This window comes from Apostichopus japonicus, chromosome 21 (genome assembly GCF_037975245.1).
Source record: "Apostichopus japonicus isolate 1M-3 chromosome 21, ASM3797524v1, whole genome shotgun sequence".
Lineage (NCBI taxonomy): Eukaryota > Metazoa > Echinodermata > Holothuroidea > Aspidochirotida > Stichopodidae > Apostichopus > Apostichopus japonicus.
This window is the reverse complement of record NC_092581.1, coordinates 18,661,091-18,680,502: the sequence shown is the minus strand read 5'-3', so window position 1 is coordinate 18,680,502 and position 19,412 is coordinate 18,661,091. Positions and strand designations below refer to the sequence as shown.

The following is a 19,412-nucleotide window of genomic DNA, read 5'->3' as shown; positions in this document are numbered from 1 at the left end:
TCAACTGAGAGCTCATGAAATATAGTTCTATCGTGATCCTTTATTTGCGAAAGGCTTATCTTTGCCGGATGGACGTATTGACTATTCAGAACTTAAAGCAGGTTGTTTTTTATCGCTATATTTTCCACATATATTGGTAAAATCCTTTCTTAAATAGACCACAGTATATATGAAGCATATATTATATAGGTCTTTATATAAGAAGTGCCCCTTAGTGTGTTAATGGAAAATAACCATTTTTCCGTTAATATAATAAAAACTATTCTTTCGTTTTTCAAAAAGAGCCTCGTTGTTGATAAAATATAAGGAAAACAACAGAAATTAAAACGTACCGTTTGGTAATTGCAGTCTTGGAAATGCTTTATAGCCATACGGTCTGTTGTATTGAATTTATTTCCTTGCATGCAATTTCCTAAATATGTTTTATCGTACCTGCAACTTCTTACTAGTGTGTGGAGACTAAATTCTCCGGCAAGAGAACGGCTCAATCTTGTATAATAACCAACATTTATTTTAAAAATGAAACATTCTCGATTGTCTAACATGACAGTAATATACACGATCGCATTCGGTTAACACGTGTTCATTTTCATGCATTTCATTAACTAATCAACGATCATGTTTATGTTCAAAATTTACCCACCTCAGGTTTTTGGGGAGGGGCATGTGCATGGAGGGGTGGGCAAGAGGCTTTATGCGCATACTGGAATGCACTTCACATTATTTTTTTCTCTTTTCGAATAATATAATACCGGTGCTGTGGCCGAGTGGATAAAGGCGGTGCAATTTAAAGCAATGAGGCTTAGCAAATCGGGAGGTTCGGGTTCGATTCCCGACCGGTCATATTAAGGTGGGTTTTTTTATCCTAGAGCACACTACGCTTTTCCCATCTGAAATGACTTTCTAAATTGATAAGATTCCAAATTTGAGTTAAAATGTTTGAATTGGAAGTCACCCGATGTATAAGTTGTAATCCATAATATCCCAAATTTGTGGTCACTTAAGCGTCGTAAAAATAACTGCTGATTATTATATTAATGATTATTACTATTATAAAGGGCACCCAGTAGACCTGGAAATTATTAACGTCTAACTTTGAAGTAAGAACTGGGCAACGCTCAGCTGAGACTGGCAGAAGAAAGTTACCACAACTTTACCCATTAAGAATGTTACACAGTGAAACATCTGAACAAGTCCTCCTATGCATGAGAGCATGAGAAACTGAGTACTGCCAAGTTTATTCGACATACGGCCCATTTCGTCCAACTAGAACGCTGAATTTTTAACGAGCCAATGGGAACACAGGAAACCGGTGTTGGCGGGAAAATCGTCATATATCTATTTCAAGCAAATATTATGTTTGTCCAATCAATGAGAGCCCAAGAAATTACCTGTCACGATAGGCGCATAATACAATTCACATGTTTGTTAACAGAAGGTAAAATGACAGATTTCAGCAGATATTGTTTACCAGCAGTGTCAATTTATTTTGCAATATACTTACATTTTTACAATAGTACCGATACTTGATTTCATGACTTGATTTCATGTTAAAGTTTTTTAATAATAATTTTACTTGTTCGTTTGCATTTATTTTTTTTCTTCAGGAAATTACTTCACTGATGTTTTGATTGTAGGAATTTCACTAACAAGTGGGCATCTCTTATATTTCATCCATCAAACACTGAATAAAAACGTAGAATAATGAATGAAAAAAAAAAGCAATTTCACCACTTAGATGCATCCCTGCAATGATACTAAAGCAATGTACCAACCATTATTCAAACAAATTACCAAGTGAGGTCTTAGTTTGTAACAATAAAAAAATCACCTACAATTACCTGCCATACAAAATAAATATAACATATTTCTCTGATTTAACTAAAACAATCTTTTCACAACATACCCCTTTGTTAAATATTCCATTTTTACCAATCTACCAAACATAAACCATTTCATAGAATTACATGCATTACTTAATTTATTATTAATAGACTACATAAATAATACTTTAATTATAATTCGGCAACTATCTGGTCCACCTCTTATTTCAGTAAGTAGGATGGCATGGTCAATTGAATTATCATTTTAAATGTGGAAGATTTTAGTGCAACAATTGATGCGATTGTTACAAAAAAAAGAAGGAGGAAAAATAAAAAAGGTAATTTACGGCAGAAAACTTATTTTTATTGTGGAATAGATGATTTATAACTTCAAACAAAATGCTACATATCAGTACAAAAAGCTACCATAACTTTTTTATTGTGTTGTTGAAGCAGCCACAGTGGCATTTGCAAATCTGTCAGAGGTAGGTAAGGGGGGTTCAACTTTTGCCCCACCTTTGAAACCTTGCGCATATCACTCATAATCCATTCTAACAGTAAGTAAAGACATATTCACTGATTTTTCATCTTTACCTTGACCTAAACTGTTTTCCAATATAACATTCATTTCTAATCCTAAACATTAGGTCTCCAAAGTTGCTATGAAAATTAGAAAAATGATTGGATACTACACAAAAATGTTTTAATAGTACCAATATTTCATCATCCTTTTACTTTCCAGGCATTATTCTTCCTTTGGGGGAAGTGAAAGGGGAAGGGGTGACAGGGCCAAAGATTTCTCTTTGTTAAGAAACCATACAAACTGATTGTTGCCTAGATGATATTCAAGCATTTTCAACTTCAAAAAGGAATCAATATTTCCATACTCCTACCCTTAGGCTTCAGTTTTATAAATTGACTAAATGTTTGGCTATACTGGACATTCCAATAACCGACATTGAATAAAGCTAAAATGTTCTAAAGTACAATAGTTCAGTTGTCGTATCGGTATCCTTGGATTGATTTATTACGACAACATAAGAAGAGGAAACCATACGTTATTACTTTAAAAAAATAGTTGAATTCAAAAGATGAGGGTAATGATATTACAACAATACTTTCCTTTCATTCACAGACTTGTATTAATATCTATAGCTTAGGTATATATTAATTAGTTGTATAATACAGGTTTGTTCCTGCCTAAGCCCCAGAAAAGTGTACTAGACTGACCAAACAAAATATAACAATATATGCATTTCGTTGGATTGGGCTGCAAAACTTTAACGTTGTCTTCTGATTGGCTAGGCTTGTCTAAAATACTATAGTCATTTACTTGTACCATTGTTTATATAAATGATTAATTAACCTGAACGTCCGGAAATAAGCGCATTTAACAAACAGGGAAATATGCTCATATATCTCTACTGAAAGGAATATATCCTCCTGGGAGACAATGTTTCTTATTTTCCATTTTCAAAATTGAATCACTCCTTTTTTTCTTTGTATTTAAAGATAAAATGATTTATAAAATTTAGTTAAACAGTAAATCACATGGGAACATGTGCATGAACTTTAATGTTTAATATGTTACAAACTTGTATTTTAAAGCCTTGATTGGTCACCAGTGTTCTAACTTGTCATATCTCAACTCTCTGGCAAAGTTTGGAGGATTGAATCAAATGTAGCAATTTATGTATGAAATTTACTTTAAACCTTTTCCTATCTCTTATGTTAAATTTAAGCAGCACTTGAGGAAAGTATGACATCATGCTCAAAACCTCTGGAATGTCTCATAAGATGGTACAGTCTTCTCATTCTTGTGGGGTTGCAGAAGTCAGTTCTGCATGCAGGGTTGGAACATAGGAATCAAACTCTGCCCGATAAAAATTCCCCGCCACTGGATTTCCCAAATTGTTATCTTTGGCGAACTGCCGTACACTCCAAAGACATCTCCTCTCTCGATTGCGAGGTCTGTAAGCTTCGGTAGGAGTGTAATCACTGGGCTGTTTGTAAACTAAGAATATATACCTGTGTATTCCTGAAATATCAAACACGATAGGAGAAATAACATAGAGAAAGAAATGGTAGACCCAAGTCGAATTTGACCTAAGATATCAATATTTTCATAATTTATGAAGGATCTCTGCTATGGGATATCATTACAAATCTTCTTCTTGACCCAAAGTCTGAATCTTGAGCATGATCAACAGTGGTGTCCCCAGTGGGTGGCCTTGGGGGGGAGGGGCCTCCCCTCAAAAAATCATGACCCCCAGATGCAATTTGTAGTGTTAAAAAAATACTCAAACAAAAACTTTTCTGACTCAATTAAAAACATAAATATCGAACAGGATAAGCTAGAAAATTCTTGAACATAAAGTTACATCAAGTTGCAAAATATAGCACCAGCTTGCATCTAAGGACCCTTAATTAATCAAAAACACCCCTCCCCTTAGACCCCTCCCCCCAGGATGGCATTCACAAATAAACATTGTGCCCCCCTAATTAAGTGCTGTGCCCCCAACCCCCTGTGCCCCCCAAGATTGAAATGTCAGGCATACTGTACCTGTGGGTGACACTTATGATTACCACTCTTAGGGTCTCATATTTGAAGCAACAGAATTTATTGGAAAGATACCCCAAACTTACCTGGTTTGTATGATCATATATTTACTAGCACAGCACTTACATGCAACACTTCAGGAATGCTAGTTGCAGCCCGAATGAAATATGGCCGTTCACTGGTGAGTGGCTGGTATTTATCAGTGAAATTATTATATAGTTTACCAGATAGCTTTAGACACAGGAGAGTGAGAGTACGATGGTTGTGTGGATGCAGGTAAGTTAGAAGCAAAGTAAAGTTACCTGTTCCCTGAGGTGGTCTAGATCCAAAGTACTCTGAATGGACTTGACCGGTCTCTGAGTTACCATCTTTAATGTTGATTGTCATCCAGTGATGGACTTCGGCTTTATCTTTTGGAGCATCGGGATCTGTCATAATAACTGTGTACAGGCACCCAGACTCATGTGGAAATGTGACCTTCGGTCGATCTTTGACCTGCATGATGGTAATTTAAACCAATTAAGATAAACATTTCCCATGCAAGTTGGAAATTGGTAGTTGAAACGTCATCTGCCATAGAGCTTAGGTGCCATGAGGAAAATATATATTTTCATGTTGCTATTTTGCTCTCATACTTTCCATACATTTTGTCTGTGGCATTTATATCATTCAACAAGAATGACCATTTTCTATGCCATACCTGAGTAGTTGTTAGTATCTTTCCCATATCTGCTTTGACTCCATTAGACCATGCAACCTCTGCAACTGCCAGGGGTACTGTTTCAATGACCTCAGGAACAATCTTCCATTCTGTAAATGCTTCCATCTTTTTTAAAACCTGCATTAGTATACAAATAGAGTGATGGTCTTTAAAGGTTGGACGAATATGTATACCTAGTTACCCCCTAGAGACAGCCCTAATGATACAATCCCTTTCTTGTTACTGTGAAACGCTCATGCGAGGTTTAGACAGGGAGCTGCATGGTACTCAGCGTAGTTGAGAGTTCATTGGAATACGCACTCAGACTGGTGAGAAAACTCTATAGGCCTACATACCTGCACCAAACCCTAAATATTGATATTGGCAAAACAAAAGAAACTACCTTTGGCTACTGGGGTAGGACCCTCTCGTTCACTGAAATGACACGACAAACGACTGGTAAGAGGTACGTTGCTGTGGTATACAGCCCGGCTCTGTCCTAAACCTGGCAAATCATGTAAACAGCATCAGGTAATCTTGCACATGACTAAACAATTAATTGGTGGTAGATGTGACCATAGGGGTACATGGAAGAAATGCTACAATCCATCTTAACTAATTATCGCGCCATACACACACTGTACCGGCATGACAATCGAACAAACGAGAAATGACATTCAGAATGCAGTGAGCTAATTTTTATCGAAATTCTAGGTAATGGGTATCATAAATATCTCCCAGTTTTTCACGTTGGCGCATTTTCATTGAAAAGCGGCACTGCAGTAATACTGTGTGTATTGTATATAACGTTAGGCTTTAGTTAAAATTAACGTTATGTTATAGTGTAGGTCCGTCTGGCCTAGGCCTAGCCTAAGTAATGTTTTACTGGTAATTTATTTTAAGGGTACACTGCAGTTTTATAACGTAAGGCCTTAATAAATATCGTTCATTAGAATGATAAGTTTATATTCAAAATCTCGGCGTATCTTCCACAGAAATAGCAGGCCAACTATTGGCTATACTTAAAAATTAATTGATAGGCTTAGTCTTTGTCTAATGTTTATCATTCAAGGTGTGATAACTTCCTAATCTAATCTAATTCAAAAGAGTGTAAGCCAACTTAAATTAGGCCCTAGACCTAACTTACACCTAGCCTAGGCCTGAACATTAGGCTATACATTACAGCAGGTAGGCTATTTAAAAATATTTAAAGGATGCAAATGAATAAATTCCTATGAACTAGTATTGTATATGGTCTCATCCATGCAAGTAAAAATGCTTTTATCCACTGCATGTAAATATATGAAATACTGTTCAGCAAGTTATAACTGAATCAAAAGACACCACAGAGATAATTACCAACTCTATTTATTGTATGTTAGACTAAGAGCCATTGGCCTAGCAACAACAATGTCAACACAGTGCTTTCGAGAGTATCATCAAACTTGTTCCAAACTCGTCCAAGACTCCAAATCTGATCTAGGTCTCTGTTTCCTAACACTCCATTGAGGAACACAACTGCAGGAGATGTGATCCACAGTGTGTGTGATCCACACACTGAGATACAAATAGAGTACTCAAAAGATTCTGATCTGGATATGTGTCACTGGGCAAGTATTTAACGGAGTCCGACCATCTGAGACGACCAAGTTCTTAGTGTAGTGGTGGAGGGCAATACCAATTTATCATTTTATCTTCTGTATTTGGGATTATTATGTACAATGTAATCTGAGTCTGATACAAACAACTAATCGTCTGCCGGACGACCTCCAAAGCTAATGTTGATTGCCCGAACAGCAATTTGATCGTCCTGGACAATTCGATGACCATTTAAAACTTGCATTGTCTCCTACAGTGTATTTATTAAGGGCATAATCTATTGATCAAATTTTGTGTCGCAATTTTGAAGGCCTCAGAACCTTCTCTGATTAAATACTATGGTTTCTATGTGCAAAAAGTGCTGTACATGTTTACACTTGTATAGCAATTTGCCCATTTTGCGATACTATACCGGCGAAAATGCATATTGTTCATTCTTTGCTGTTTTGCTCCCATTTTTCGAACAAACAAATTTGTTGGTTGGATAACCAATAAGAAAAGAGGGATTGCCAGTGATTAAAAATTTGCCCTGTGTTGCATAATTTGACAAGTTCTATTCAACGGCCCAACTTCAGAAAATTTAGCCAGATATTGAGATGAGCTCCTTCGATCAGGGTTTTAATTGCATAAATTAGCAGTTCAGTTGAGAACACAACATTATCAGATGTGAGTAAGATACTGAGGATCCGATTTAGATTGAAAATAAATCGTCAAGTGAAAGCAAAATGTATCGAAGACAAATCATATTATAAAATTGTACGAAATATGCTTAATAAAGTGCTTAAAGATCTGATTTATTGTCTCCTATTATTATAGCACGCTATAGGTAGGGAAGTTTGGGATTATGTAATCAACCTGCCGCGGTCATAAATCAACCTCAGGCTTAATAATTAGCCTGCATAGCTTCTTAACATCATTAGGCTCTTTGTGTAAACACTGTGGAAATATGTTCATGTCTACAGTGTAGTTAATCATACAGCGTTCACAGGAGGACCCTCATACAAGAAAATTATATGTGGCAGGCGTTGCAGACTAATTGGTAAAAAGAGGTCATTTACGACCAAGGCAGGTCGATTACATAATCCCAAGAAACTTTTCCATGATAGCATGCTATAGTTGGGGTCTATACAGCAGACCTTTAATGCTATGCTTAATAAACTAATATTTCACACAAGTTTGCATATAAGTACATGTAAGTGGTCATCATAGTGGCCACTGAATTTAGTGAAATCCTTTTTTTAAAACAAACAATTACAATGTTTATGAATTTTTGATTTCCTGCCTTTGACAGTTGATATTGATTTACACAAAGAATCTGTAGTAACAATGAATGAGTCGCCAACAGTGCAGTCAACCAATACCGCATTGTTACCGTCACCCGCACCGCCCTCCTCCTCCTCCTCCACCTCCTCGCAGGCTCCAAGAAAGACCCTGCAGGAGACTATTCATGATATTGAGGCGCAGATAAGTGTAAGTCACATCCGAGTTCAGACGTCTCTCCTGCTTCTACTAACCAGCATTTCGGCGTTCTGCTACTAAAATCTCCACGCTGTTTTATCTTGAAATGCTTACATTTCACTTCACGATTCACAGGTGACAGAGACATATATCCTGATTCTAACTTTACTCGCTTCCTTTAAATAACATTTTCAAATTCTCTTGTTGTACATCATTCAGGGTTCTTGCTGTCGTGAAATTCCATGAAAGAATGGAAAAGACAAGAAATATGCGAAAGCTTGACACAGACATAGAATATTTTGCAAAAGAAAGGAAAGACAAAAAAGTCCAAAAATACTATGAAAAGTTGTAACAAAATTAGGTTTGACGACATCAAGAGTCCAGAATCACAGATGTCAAGACAGTCCTGTGACCACCTTCAGATGGGCTGTGAACAATATAAAGGAAATGGATCATTTTGGTGAAATGAAAAGTGATAAATCCTTTTCTTTTGTTGTGTCACGGAAAATGCAAGAACCCTGATTATATGCATTTCTGGTCAACATTTTATTCTACTTTATCCTTTTTAAGATCTACTGTATTTGACAACATTTTGCTCTCTTTCTTCATATCTTGGCTGCATTTTTTGACTGGAGGCATTGAAATTCATCTTTTCATTCCATTTCAAACATTGGTGTCGCTGTTCCATCTACTAATAGAATTGCTACATTCATCAAGTATATAAAGAAATATTAATTTAACCATTGCAGACAATTTTTTTTCTCTACTGGCACAGTCAATGATAGTCTGTCATCTATGCTTAAATTGCAATTTCTCTTTTTCCTTTATTTGGCTTGCATTCAGAGGTGAATTCATGTAGTAGAGTCTAAAACAAGAAGCTAGGAGAACTGAACATATTTGCAACCCCCAATGACCAGCACTGGGATAACCCGCCTATCTCTGAGATCTCATAACATAACAAAACAAAAATAAAACAGTTTCACAAGAATGGTGACTAGGCTACATTTCCTTTCACAATGATACAGACTTAATTGCATGTGCGAATTGGATCCACAAATTTGTTATTCAGAAAAAGTGAGCACAACATATTCTGTATCTTTGAGGCATCGTTTTGATCCTCCATGAGGTGTAAGGTATTAAGTTTTGGCATTTAGATGTCAGACCGTATCATTTATCTGTCAGTATCTTCCTCAATAATCATGTTTTAAAAAAACAATTTTGAAAGATTACTGAGTTGGTGTTGGCAATACTGGCAGCTTTCAGTGTCAATGCCAAGAATGACTTGATTTATTTAAGAAATGACAGAAAGATAAAAATTTGAGAAAATTTTCCGTCTCTGAATTTATAACAAATGAATGTTTCTGTTGGTAAATTGCTATATAGCATGTCAGATAGAAGAACTAGAATTTGCTCAAGTTAATCCAGTTAAGTCCCCCCCCCCCCCCCCCTGCTCCTCTTAAAATAAGAATACTAAATAAAGAAAAAAAATAACAAATTAGAACTAACTGTAGAAAATTAGAAACATTAGTAGCAGCAACAACATAATTAAAGATATATACTAAACAAATGAAAGCTGCATTGTAAATTCCAAACGTAAACCAAAACGTGACCAAATGGATTCCTGCCTTGACGGTCCAAATCCATCAGATTGTCAATGCTGCATTAAAATGATCTCAAAGATTTCAGGGAACACTTACAGAGGCCCAGAAATTCCAGAATGACCATCAACTTATATTGATGCTTTTGCACACTTCAGGGGCTTATTACTCAGCTGGCTAGTGGTTCCTTCTCTTTACTACATTAAGCATCTTTCAAAGCTCTCCGCCACCCTCACTGCAACTTATTCTGTTAATTGCATCGCTTTTCTTCATTATTAGTGATACTCATTTCTTCAATCCATGCACTTTATAACAATATTTATAATATAAATATGAAGTATCAAGTATTGTCAACTTCATTTCACAATTTTTAGATATGTCAAGAGTATCTGTAGAAGAAGAGTACTTATTCTTTGTTTGTGCATCATTTGATTCCATGGCAACTTAAAAGTACTTAGGGATGCACCGGATATCCGGTCCTGCAGGACTATCCGGCCGGATAGTGAGAAATTATCCGCTTCCGGTTCCGGCTGGATATTTTTCAAAATCCGGCCGGATCTTTTTCAAAATCTGCCCTGAATTATTCCTTAAAAAGGTGTTGGTATTAACTTAAATCAATGTAAACTATTTCCAAAAATTAATAAAAACATTCAAAGTAAGGAAAAATTAGGTTTAACATGTTTAATTGAATTTTCTCACTGGTCTGACCCACTGTTTCTAAAGATCAACCAAAATAATACAACTACTATAATAATATGAAGAGCTCTATTACAACAAATACAGTTTGCAGTGAAATCATTTCTTGCAGCCTTCATCAGTTTAATATTGTGCAGTTAAAATAGACCACTCATATACTTATCTGTCAAAATACTGTTCCATTGAATCTTTACTTTCCCATTATTGTTGGCGTTTATGTTTTCTCTGAATTTTTATGTGTGAAACAATCTCTTATATGGTCAGAGAGAAACACTTGCATGAAATGAAATGTTCAAAATCCAAACATGTGCATTAGGACCTTAAGAAGTCAAAACAATGGATCTTTTTGTGGACCACTACAGTCCATTTCCTGTCTAGAAAGCTGTCAATTGTTACTCATTGTTTGTAGTCATGGCAATATGCAAATTGTAATCTTGGCACTTTTATAAATAAATGAAGCAATGGACTAGAAGAGTTTCCACCAAATGGGGTGCCAGTCATAGAAAAAACAGTATCTAATTTTCTCACAGAAAGAGATATCTCTTGTCACGATGAATGTTCCTAAAAGTTCATGAAAAACCTAAATCTTTAAGTGTTCTAATGAACATTCAATTCCATTTTAAAGGATAGATAAAAGATAGATAAGAAGTTTCTTCCACTTCTGGAAAGATGCAATGCTTTTTTTTTTTTTTTATATAGATAATATTGCAGTGTAAAAATTTGTTACCAAATAATGAATAATAAAAGACAATTCTAAATCCTGATAGTAGTGTTACTGCAACAATTAAATAATCTTTTTATTCAGTATAAAGTATGAGATTTGTGAAATTTAGCTTCCCGTTTTAAAACAAACTTCATAGGTAGTATGCAGTATTTTTCAGCAAACAAATTTACATACTGTATCAAGCTTGTCAATAATTTTATTGTAGTTATTTTATTAAAGAATGTAAATTACACCACTTCAAGTCATATTTAATCTCATAAATGGGGTCTTAATTTCACCTTCTTTATAATATGCGTATACCTCACCTAAGATTTGCTCCTTGTTTCATACTTCTACTTCTTATTTATGATTTTCTTTTGTGTTATGAAAAAATCCGGTTGCGGCCGGATTTCAAGTACTATCCGGCAAAATCCGGTTCCGGCCGGATCCAAAAATTTGGATCCGGTGCATCCCTAGTTTTTCTGACATTTATTATCACCATATAAGGTGTTCAAATTTTTCAGACTGACAACAGGAGATCAATATCATCTTCAGTCAGATTTACATCACATGTTCAAAGCAGATGAAACTAGCCTCATTTACATGTAGGATTTGGGGCTGAAGATATTAAGTAATATCATGAATGGATAAAGCCAATGACCATTTACTAGCCAGCCACATCTGTCAGAAAGATGGAGTTTGATCAGGGTCCACGATGGAGGACTGTTTGTCCCTCCTGATTCTCTCTTCTTTCTTTTAACAAGAAAGAAAATGTTCACTTGTCGATTGACTGAATCTGGTGAGACCGGAGAAGTGTTAGATGAGAATGAAAAACAAGATTTCTTTCCTTAATATAAAAGGATAAAAAACTTCCTATTTACTGAAAACCCTCTGAATGTTCCTCGTCTCGTTTGTGTACAACGAAACAGGATCTGATATTGGAAGACTAGCTAACCCCCCCCCCCCCCCCCCCGTCTTGGAAGTCTGTTTCAGCGAGATGAATCTGAGTTTACATAATTTGGTTTCTTTCAGAGATTGGAACAACTTGAGAAAGCCGGATCTTTGAATGTCAGACAGGAGCAAGACTTGAAGAAACTCCGGGATTTAATGAGCAAAGCTCTCACGGAACAAGCAAGGGTTGGTCATTAGCTGATATTTTCAGAGGTCGTAAGTCATGTTATGCTGCATTTGCAAGCTGATGTGAGACCAGATTGTAGATTTCCCATATCTTGGGTATGCCATTTCGGTATTGTGAAAACTTCCATTAAGTTTAAATTGGAAAAGAGCAAAGAATTTATGGCTGGAACAAGAATTGAACCAGTGACCCCCCTAGGTTGCAAGCCCAGAGGTCACCTGTTCAAATCCCATTTCAGCCATAACTTTCTTTTCCCTTTTTTTCCCCCATTGTCTCAAATTTCCCAGTCAGGTTTGCATTATTCATTTACTTATATAATTAATTAATAAATTTAATTAATGTTTAAATGTAAGTTAAATTATTGTTGGTCGTGCCTTGGAAGTATTCAAAACTGTACATGTGTCCGATCGTGCTGGTTTGTGTTTATTGGCCACAAATATGGGTGGGTCATTTCTCACAAAAATATCAACCTTTCGAGAAAGTAATAAATAATTTGATACAAGAGAATGCCATCATCTATCAATGTTGAAAGACCGGATGATTCGGGTCAACAGGATCAATAGGTCAATAGGATAGGTATTTCAATTTACCTACCGTTAATTTAAAGTATAAATGCATAATTTGTAACTATCGATAACTCAGAGACCCAAATTAAAATTTCTCTTGCTATTGGTTTATACATATGGAGATATAAGATATCAGCCTCATTATCATCCTTAGAGATGTCCAATTCTGTGTCCTTTGTAGGTCAAGAGTGAAAAGTTAAGACAACAAGAGATTCAACTAGCACTGGCCAAAAGTCAGAGCCAGTCGCTGGCTTTGGGAAAGAGTGGCAGGCCGGGAAACACCATGAGTGACTCAGCGTCCAGACACAGCTCAGACAATTCACAGGTGAGATGATTTACAAAAAATTAAGGTACCATTGGTCAAATTGAATATCGCAATAGAGACACAGCTCAGACAATGCACACGTGAGATGATTGAACAAAAACTAAATAACAGGAATCAGGTACCATTGGTCAAATTGAATAGAGGTAGAGCAGAAAGTCTTGGTCTTGGTCAAAGGTCAAGCACTGTCAAATTATCGGTGCAACGCCATCACAGTTCCTTTGGCTCGCTGTCTAAAGTGACGATTGTCCTCTCTGGTAAATGTGTGTGTATGTTGGAAATTGTAAAAGTGAAAGAGTTTTAAATTGCATAGCCAAGAAATGCTGTCTCTAACGTGATGGATACAATCACAGAATGTACATGCATCCCCATCCCTTTGCTACAACAATAGAACAAAAATGTGTTAACTTGTGGTACTTTTTGTTTTATTATCAAAAAGGTTTTAAATAAGAAGAAGATTCAGGACTTGGTGAGGGAGATTGATCCTAACACCCAGCTGGATGAAGATGTGGAAGAGGTAAATAGATTTACTGGACAACTTTTTAACGATTTTTTTTCTGGTTGTCCCTTGGAGAACCAGGCCATAGATTTTGGTTGGTCTGAAAAACCGTAGCTATATGACAAACGACCGATTTGTACACTGAGAATGAAAATGAGCGATTATTATCATAGAATAGTTATAAATCAGTACCAAATCCAAGGCTGGTTGCTTTTTATAATCTTTGCTGTACATTTAACAATAGAAGAATTTTGAAGTTTACAAAATATCAAATGCATTTCGAATCCTGTGTATTCCTCCGAATCGAACATTTTGTCAGAGAGAACTTCAAAATGTAATTCATGCTGGGAAAAAATCAAACTGATTTACTGCTGACTGTTTTTCAATCAATAAAGTCATGGAATGGTGAAGGCTTCTAGGGATTATAGTCATGTGATGTCCCTGGCAACTATAGCTGTGAGAAAAACACAATTGAACTTGCCCATATTAATCATCTTACAAGAGATCAACTTTCTCATCTGTAAACCTTGATGCCATGTAGAATCTGTTGCTTGAAATGACAAAGTAGAAATCTTTATGCAATAGATTATATTTTGATTATCTGGTGTTTCGTTTAGCTCAGTGAGACGTTTGTGATTTCTTCTTTAATAGATGCTGTTACAAATCGCTGACGATTTCATTGAGAATATAGTCACTGCTGGGTGCCAGCTGGCCAAACACAGGAAGTCCAGTACGTTGGAGGTCCGAGATGTCCTGCTTCACTTAGGTAAGAGGTTTTGCGAATATACTTGCTTATGGTCATGTTAAATTTTAAGGGCGCCACAGGTTGAGACAATGAGTGCATAGGTAATGGGGGAAGTATGCTTCCACAGTTTCACAGGAAGATGTGAAATAACAAATTTCACTTTTTGTTTTAATCTTTTGTATTATTATTATTATTATTATTATTATGATTAATATTATTATTATTAGTATGATTATTATTATAATTATTATTATTATGTTTATATATCTTTTCCTTTTCAGAGAGAAATTGGAACATGTGGATCCCTGGTTACACGTCGGAAGAAAACAGGCAAGTTAAAAGACCAGCAGCAACGGAGGCTCATAAACAGAGAATGACGCTCATCAGGAAAACGCTGAAAAAATGAATGACCTTTGACCTGCTTCAAGAGGGTGCAAACTTATTTCAAACAATCAAGGTTTTTTGATCGATGGGATGTACAAAATGAGGAAGAACGGGTCGTAATGGTCACAGATGCTGACCAACAGGATGCGTATATGGCACGAGGAACATGTGATTGCGGATTTGGTATTCAAATATGCAAATATTATTGTATATCTTATGTACAGAGTTACTGTTTTAATGTCTTGGACTGCACAAGGATGAAAAGTTCAAGGCAAACATGGCCATTGAAAGGCCATATTTGTCTGCTCAATGACCATTTTTTTGTTTTTTTTTTGGTGGGGGGGTTTGGTGGTGAAAGAAGAGATAGGGAAGGGGTGGTAATGGCGGGGGTTTCTTTTTGGTTGGGAGGTGGGACATGTGGCAAATTTAATAGGTACTGGAATCAATTATGACAAAATAGCAAGTAGTGGTGGACTTGAAGTTAATTGATAACTTCTTCAATCATTAACTTCAAGTAAAGTACTAATTGAAAACTGCAGCCACTAGTAATCAGATGGGATAGTGGTCGTTGCATTGATGAAATGCTTTCTGAATGGACACTAACAGAAGGGATAAATGACCAAATGCAGATTGGATGAACATTCAATCCCTTTATATGATGTGGATGAACTACTAAATACAGAATGGATGAACTGCTCACAGAGTGAACTAGTATATGCTTACTGAATAGATATGCTACATCTTAATGGAAACTTACTGAATGGATGAACTGCTCACGGGATGAACTACTTATGGCTTATGCTTCCTGAATAGATATGCTACATTGTCAATAGAATCTTACAGAATGGATGAACTACTCACAGAGTGAAGTATATATGCTGACGGTATAGATATGCTACATTCTTAATGGAAACTTACAGAAGGGATGAACTTCTCACAGAGTGAACTAGTTATGACATTTGCTTACTGAATAGATATGCTGCATTCTTAATGGAAAGTTACGGAATGGATGAACTGCTCACAGAGTGAACTAGTTATGGCATATGCTCACTGAATAGATATGCTACAAATTCTTAATGGAAAGTTACGGATTGGATGAACTGATCACAGAGTGAACCAGTATATGCTTTCTGAATAGATATGCTGCTTTGTTAATGGAAATTTATGGAATGGATGAACTGCTCACAGAGTGAACAACTTATGGCATATGCTCACTGAATAGATATACCTGCATTCTTAATGGAAAGTTATGGAATGGATGAACTGCTCACTGACAGGACAGAGTGAACAACTTATGGCTTATGCTCACTGAAAAGATATGCTGCATTCTTAATGGAAAGTTACGGAATGGATGAACTGCTCACAGAGTGAACAACTTATGGTGTATACTTACTGTATAGATATGCTGCATTCTTAATGGATAGTTATGGAATGGATGAACTGCTCACTGACAGGACAGAGTGAACAACTTATTGCATATGCTGACTGAGTAGATATGCTGCAATCTTAATGGAACGTTACGGTATGGATGAACTGCCTATTACATATTGGATGAACTGCTGTTTGGATATTGTGTTTCCTGAGTGGATGGACTCCTTACAGAATAAACAAGTCAGAGACTGAGTGGATGGACTGCTTGCATATTAAATGGTGGTCTGTCATGTTGTTAAATTAGTTCTTGTCTTAGTCATCGGACAAATTAAAGAATGCAGCATTTCCTAATGAGGAAATATGTATAAAAATGATCTCGATGGGAAATATATGTTTCCAACTTCCCATTTTTGTATTAGTTTTGATCAAGGCGTTTGGGGAAATAAATTCATATAATCATATAATTATTACTAGTCATTCCTTTAGACGGAGGAAGTAATGAATTGTTCAGATGATGTCTTTGTTTGTAAACTTGGTATCACTGAAATTCTTAAGTTACTAGAATTTAAGTAAAATCTTCCTATGTAGCTATATAGAGCATTGTTGGTATGAGACATTTACTAATGATTCTGCTAATATCTGTTGAGATCAGTACAACCATGAATAGTCACCTACAGTATGTCTCAAATATATCTTTGCAGATTATACCACCGTAGGTTTAGCCTACTTGACTGTTAACTGTCAAGTTGAGTTTTAGTAACGTTAGACTAGTAGTAAGGTTAATGAGTATTAGCTTTTGTTTTCATACCGTATGCACGACATATTGATCTAGTTACATGAGTGGAAAGTTGAGAATAGAAAGTGGAGTGCTTTTAGTATTAAAAGTGTGAATTTGCAATCAGCTAATTTATATGCAGAAGTGTCTCATTACATATCCTTGTCTTTGAGTTTTGTTCAGTTTGCTGAATAAATAGGGGTTGTTCAGCTTACTACAGAGTTCTATTAGGCTTTGCTGTCATTAACATATGAAGTGCTTAGTTGATTCATGTCAGGCACATATCCAGCCTTTGTGGTATGAGGTAGTCTTGTTCAAGACCCTGTCATTCTGCTCTTACTTGGACTGTTACAATTAAAATGAGTGCGCCCTTACATCCTCTTTCCAAAATCTGTCAAAACCAGTTTTAAGGCTTATTCCCCTGACAGGCAGATTTGTGAAAGGGCGCCCTCAGTTAGTGTTATACTTCGACGATATTTATATATTGAACAATCTTCTTGACCAAGACTAGGAATGAGGGGGTAAATGCCCCATTGTAAGTGTCGGAGAAGTTAAGTTTAATAATGCTTACAGTGAGATGACTTTCCATGGCACATTGTAGGTTCTACCCTCTGTTTGTTACCATTCCCATTCTGTTCCCGAAAAACCCATCCCTGGCGGTCGGGGAACATGGGAAATGGAACAAAGTTTATGAATACCTCAACAATTTACCATTATATGGTGTTAGTGATACCAATGACTTGTTGTATCCATGGATAAATGTGATCATGTAGAAGCAACAAGGAATTGCTTGATTACTCTTCAACATAAATTTAAACAGTCGATGCCCCCTCCCCCCCCCCAAAAAAAAAGGGGAAAAATGATTATGATATTGTTCATAGAAGATAATGATAATGTGATCTTATCAAACTTTCAATATTTGTGTCTTCAGGTTAACCTGAGTGTGATGTTTCATGGGGTTTGTTGTTATACTGTGTGTGTCTGTTTCTTTTCTATAGCTCTTCACATCCACATACAACAGTATAACATCAATTTAGGAATGTGTCCGGTTACTTTCCGTAGTAATGTCGGTTCTTATTTTGGAACCGAAAATGTAGAAAAGTGTTTCATTTTATGTAGTTTCATTAAATTTGATAGCACTGAATCTGAAAATGTGTTACCTATTTTGTCTTTTGCTTGGTGTCACAGTTTGGAACTGTGAGAAATTTAGGAGCTGTTTTTATGGTCTATTAAAGGCCTGTTTGGACAGTAAATGTCACTAAACTAATAATGTATATTGTATCTATGTGGTCGGGTTATGGATGAACATAAACAATGCTACAGTAGTGACTTTGAGGAATGTGATATTTCTCCAAGAGAAGCTAATTATTCGACATGGTACCCAAAACATGAATTCAAATGACCTGATACTTGTTGACAGAAATGAGAACTAAAACTAAACTTTCTTAGTGATAACACACAAGATGTCAGCTGCTTCTAACATAGCTTTTTTTTTTTGTATCCCCCCCCCCTCCACCCCCCTCTCTTCTGATCCTCCCACAATTGCACTTTGGTCAATGTTTTTGACTCACTATCAAAGCATTTTTATTAAAGCAGCTTAAGGTTTGACAGAAAGTATTCAAATATTTTGAACACATTTTTCTTAATGTTTATGGCAGTGTTGGAACGCACTGTATATAGACTGACTGGCAGAAATTGCATTGTAGAAGCTCAGTGCTACTACCATGAATGAAGAACTATTGTTGAAAACATTAGGAGCGTTAAAATAGGACAATTTTCGCAGGTTTAACTTTTTTGGCGGAGGTGTTGGTTTGGAGAGGGAGGCTATACACACTATTCCCTTTAATTAATCTTTGTCCAGCTGTATTCTGTTCTGCGTTACGTTCATCTAGAGAATGGAAATCTCAGAGATTAAGGTGACGGAAGCCCGAAAGGATCATCCCTGTCAAAATAGTTTTCCTCGATATTTAGTTGTCTAAAACTTTCTTTAGAAGAGGGCGCTCTGTTGGAAAGGAAATATAGATTAATTTTAGACATGATAGTCGCATCAGTCTCTGAAACGATCTGAGCTATTGAATGCAGCTAATTAGATTTCTATATATCCACATATGGATCTTAATGAACTATTGACTCGTTTATGCGGTGCTGTGATAATTTGTTAACCTATGATAAATTTGAGATCTTCTTTAAAGTGCCACGTATATTTGCAAACTACACTGTACGGACGGACCATCTTCGTGAATGCCCCTTTACCTTCGAAAAGTGAAACTTGATATGGCAGGCACAGTACTTTAGCTCTTCAATCATATCCTTGTTTTCACAACGAACAAGTATTTTTACTGGGAAAAGGCTTGATCTCCTTAGATTATTCATTTGGTTAAAACCACGCTCTTTTATGTAAGAGATTCGTTATACAGAAGTCACGTGCAAGCTGAGCGACCGATATCTGCACTCTTGCGCAGGTATTTTTTACTAATC

General features: G+C 36.1%; 2 protein-coding genes and 1 long non-coding RNA gene across 4 annotated transcripts; 1 reads left to right on the top strand and 2 right to left on the bottom strand.

Moving 5' to 3' along the window:
- Nucleotides 1–1,461: 1,461 nt before the first annotated feature.
- Nucleotides 1,462–5,634, bottom strand: LOC139962667 (protein D2-like). Its single transcript, XM_071962838.1, has 4 exons — nt 5,487–5,634; nt 5,084–5,221; nt 4,686–4,878; nt 1,462–3,861 (listed from the first exon to the last, which is right to left on the bottom strand). The coding sequence occupies exons 2-4, from the start codon at nt 5,207–5,209 to the stop codon at nt 3,635–3,637; spliced, it is 546 nt and encodes a 181-aa protein (XP_071818939.1). The 5' UTR covers nt 5,210–5,221; nt 5,487–5,634; the 3' UTR covers nt 1,462–3,634.
- Nucleotides 5,633–15,121, top strand: LOC139962666 (transcription initiation factor TFIID subunit 12-like). Of its 2 annotated transcripts, none has more exons than XM_071962837.1 (7): nt 5,633–5,770; nt 7,974–8,152; nt 12,170–12,274; nt 13,020–13,163; nt 13,600–13,677; nt 14,311–14,425; nt 14,686–15,121. In XM_071962837.1, the coding sequence occupies exons 2-7, from the start codon at nt 8,009–8,011 to the stop codon at nt 14,808–14,810; spliced, it is 711 nt and encodes a 236-aa protein (XP_071818938.1). In that variant the 5' UTR covers nt 5,633–5,770; nt 7,974–8,008; the 3' UTR covers nt 14,811–15,121. The 2 variants fall into 2 exon arrangements, with proteins under 2 accessions (XP_071818938.1, XP_071818937.1); XM_071962836.1 differs by having other exon boundaries at nt 5,643–5,797; nt 14,686–15,120.
- A 539-nt stretch (nt 15,122–15,660) lies between these two features.
- On the bottom strand, nt 15,661–18,351 carry LOC139962668 (uncharacterized). The gene is made up of 2 exons (XR_011791294.1): nt 16,017–18,351; nt 15,661–15,851 (listed from the first exon to the last, which is right to left on the bottom strand). It is a non-coding gene; the product is annotated as an uncharacterized lncRNA (long non-coding RNA).
- Nucleotides 18,352–19,412: the final 1,061 nt, after the last annotated feature.

What these genes read in the sequence shown, in the direction of transcription:
- LOC139962667 (XM_071962838.1), bottom strand. Translation starts at nt 5,209, where the DNA reads ATGGAAGCATTTACAGAATGGAAGATTGTTCCTGAGGTCATTGAAACA. An exon ending in AGATACTAACAACTACTCAG is followed by an intron (nt 4,879 to 5,083) that starts GTATGGCATAGA and finishes ACCATCATGCAG; the next exon opens with GTCAAAGATCGACCGAAGGT. An exon ending in TAGACCACCTCAGGGAACAG is followed by an intron (nt 3,862 to 4,685) that starts GTAACTTTACTT and finishes TTGATATTTCAG; the next exon opens with GAATACACAGGTATATATTC.
- LOC139962666 (XM_071962837.1), top strand. Translation starts at nt 8,009, where the DNA reads ATGAATGAGTCGCCAACAGTGCAGTCAACCAATACCGCATTGTTACCG. An exon ending in ATATTGAGGCGCAGATAAGT is followed by an intron (nt 8,153 to 12,169) that starts GTAAGTCACATC and finishes GGTTTCTTTCAG; the next exon opens with AGATTGGAACAACTTGAGAA. An exon ending in ACAGCTCAGACAATTCACAG is followed by an intron (nt 13,164 to 13,599) that starts GTGAGATGATTT and finishes ATTATCAAAAAG; the next exon opens with GTTTTAAATAAGAAGAAGAT.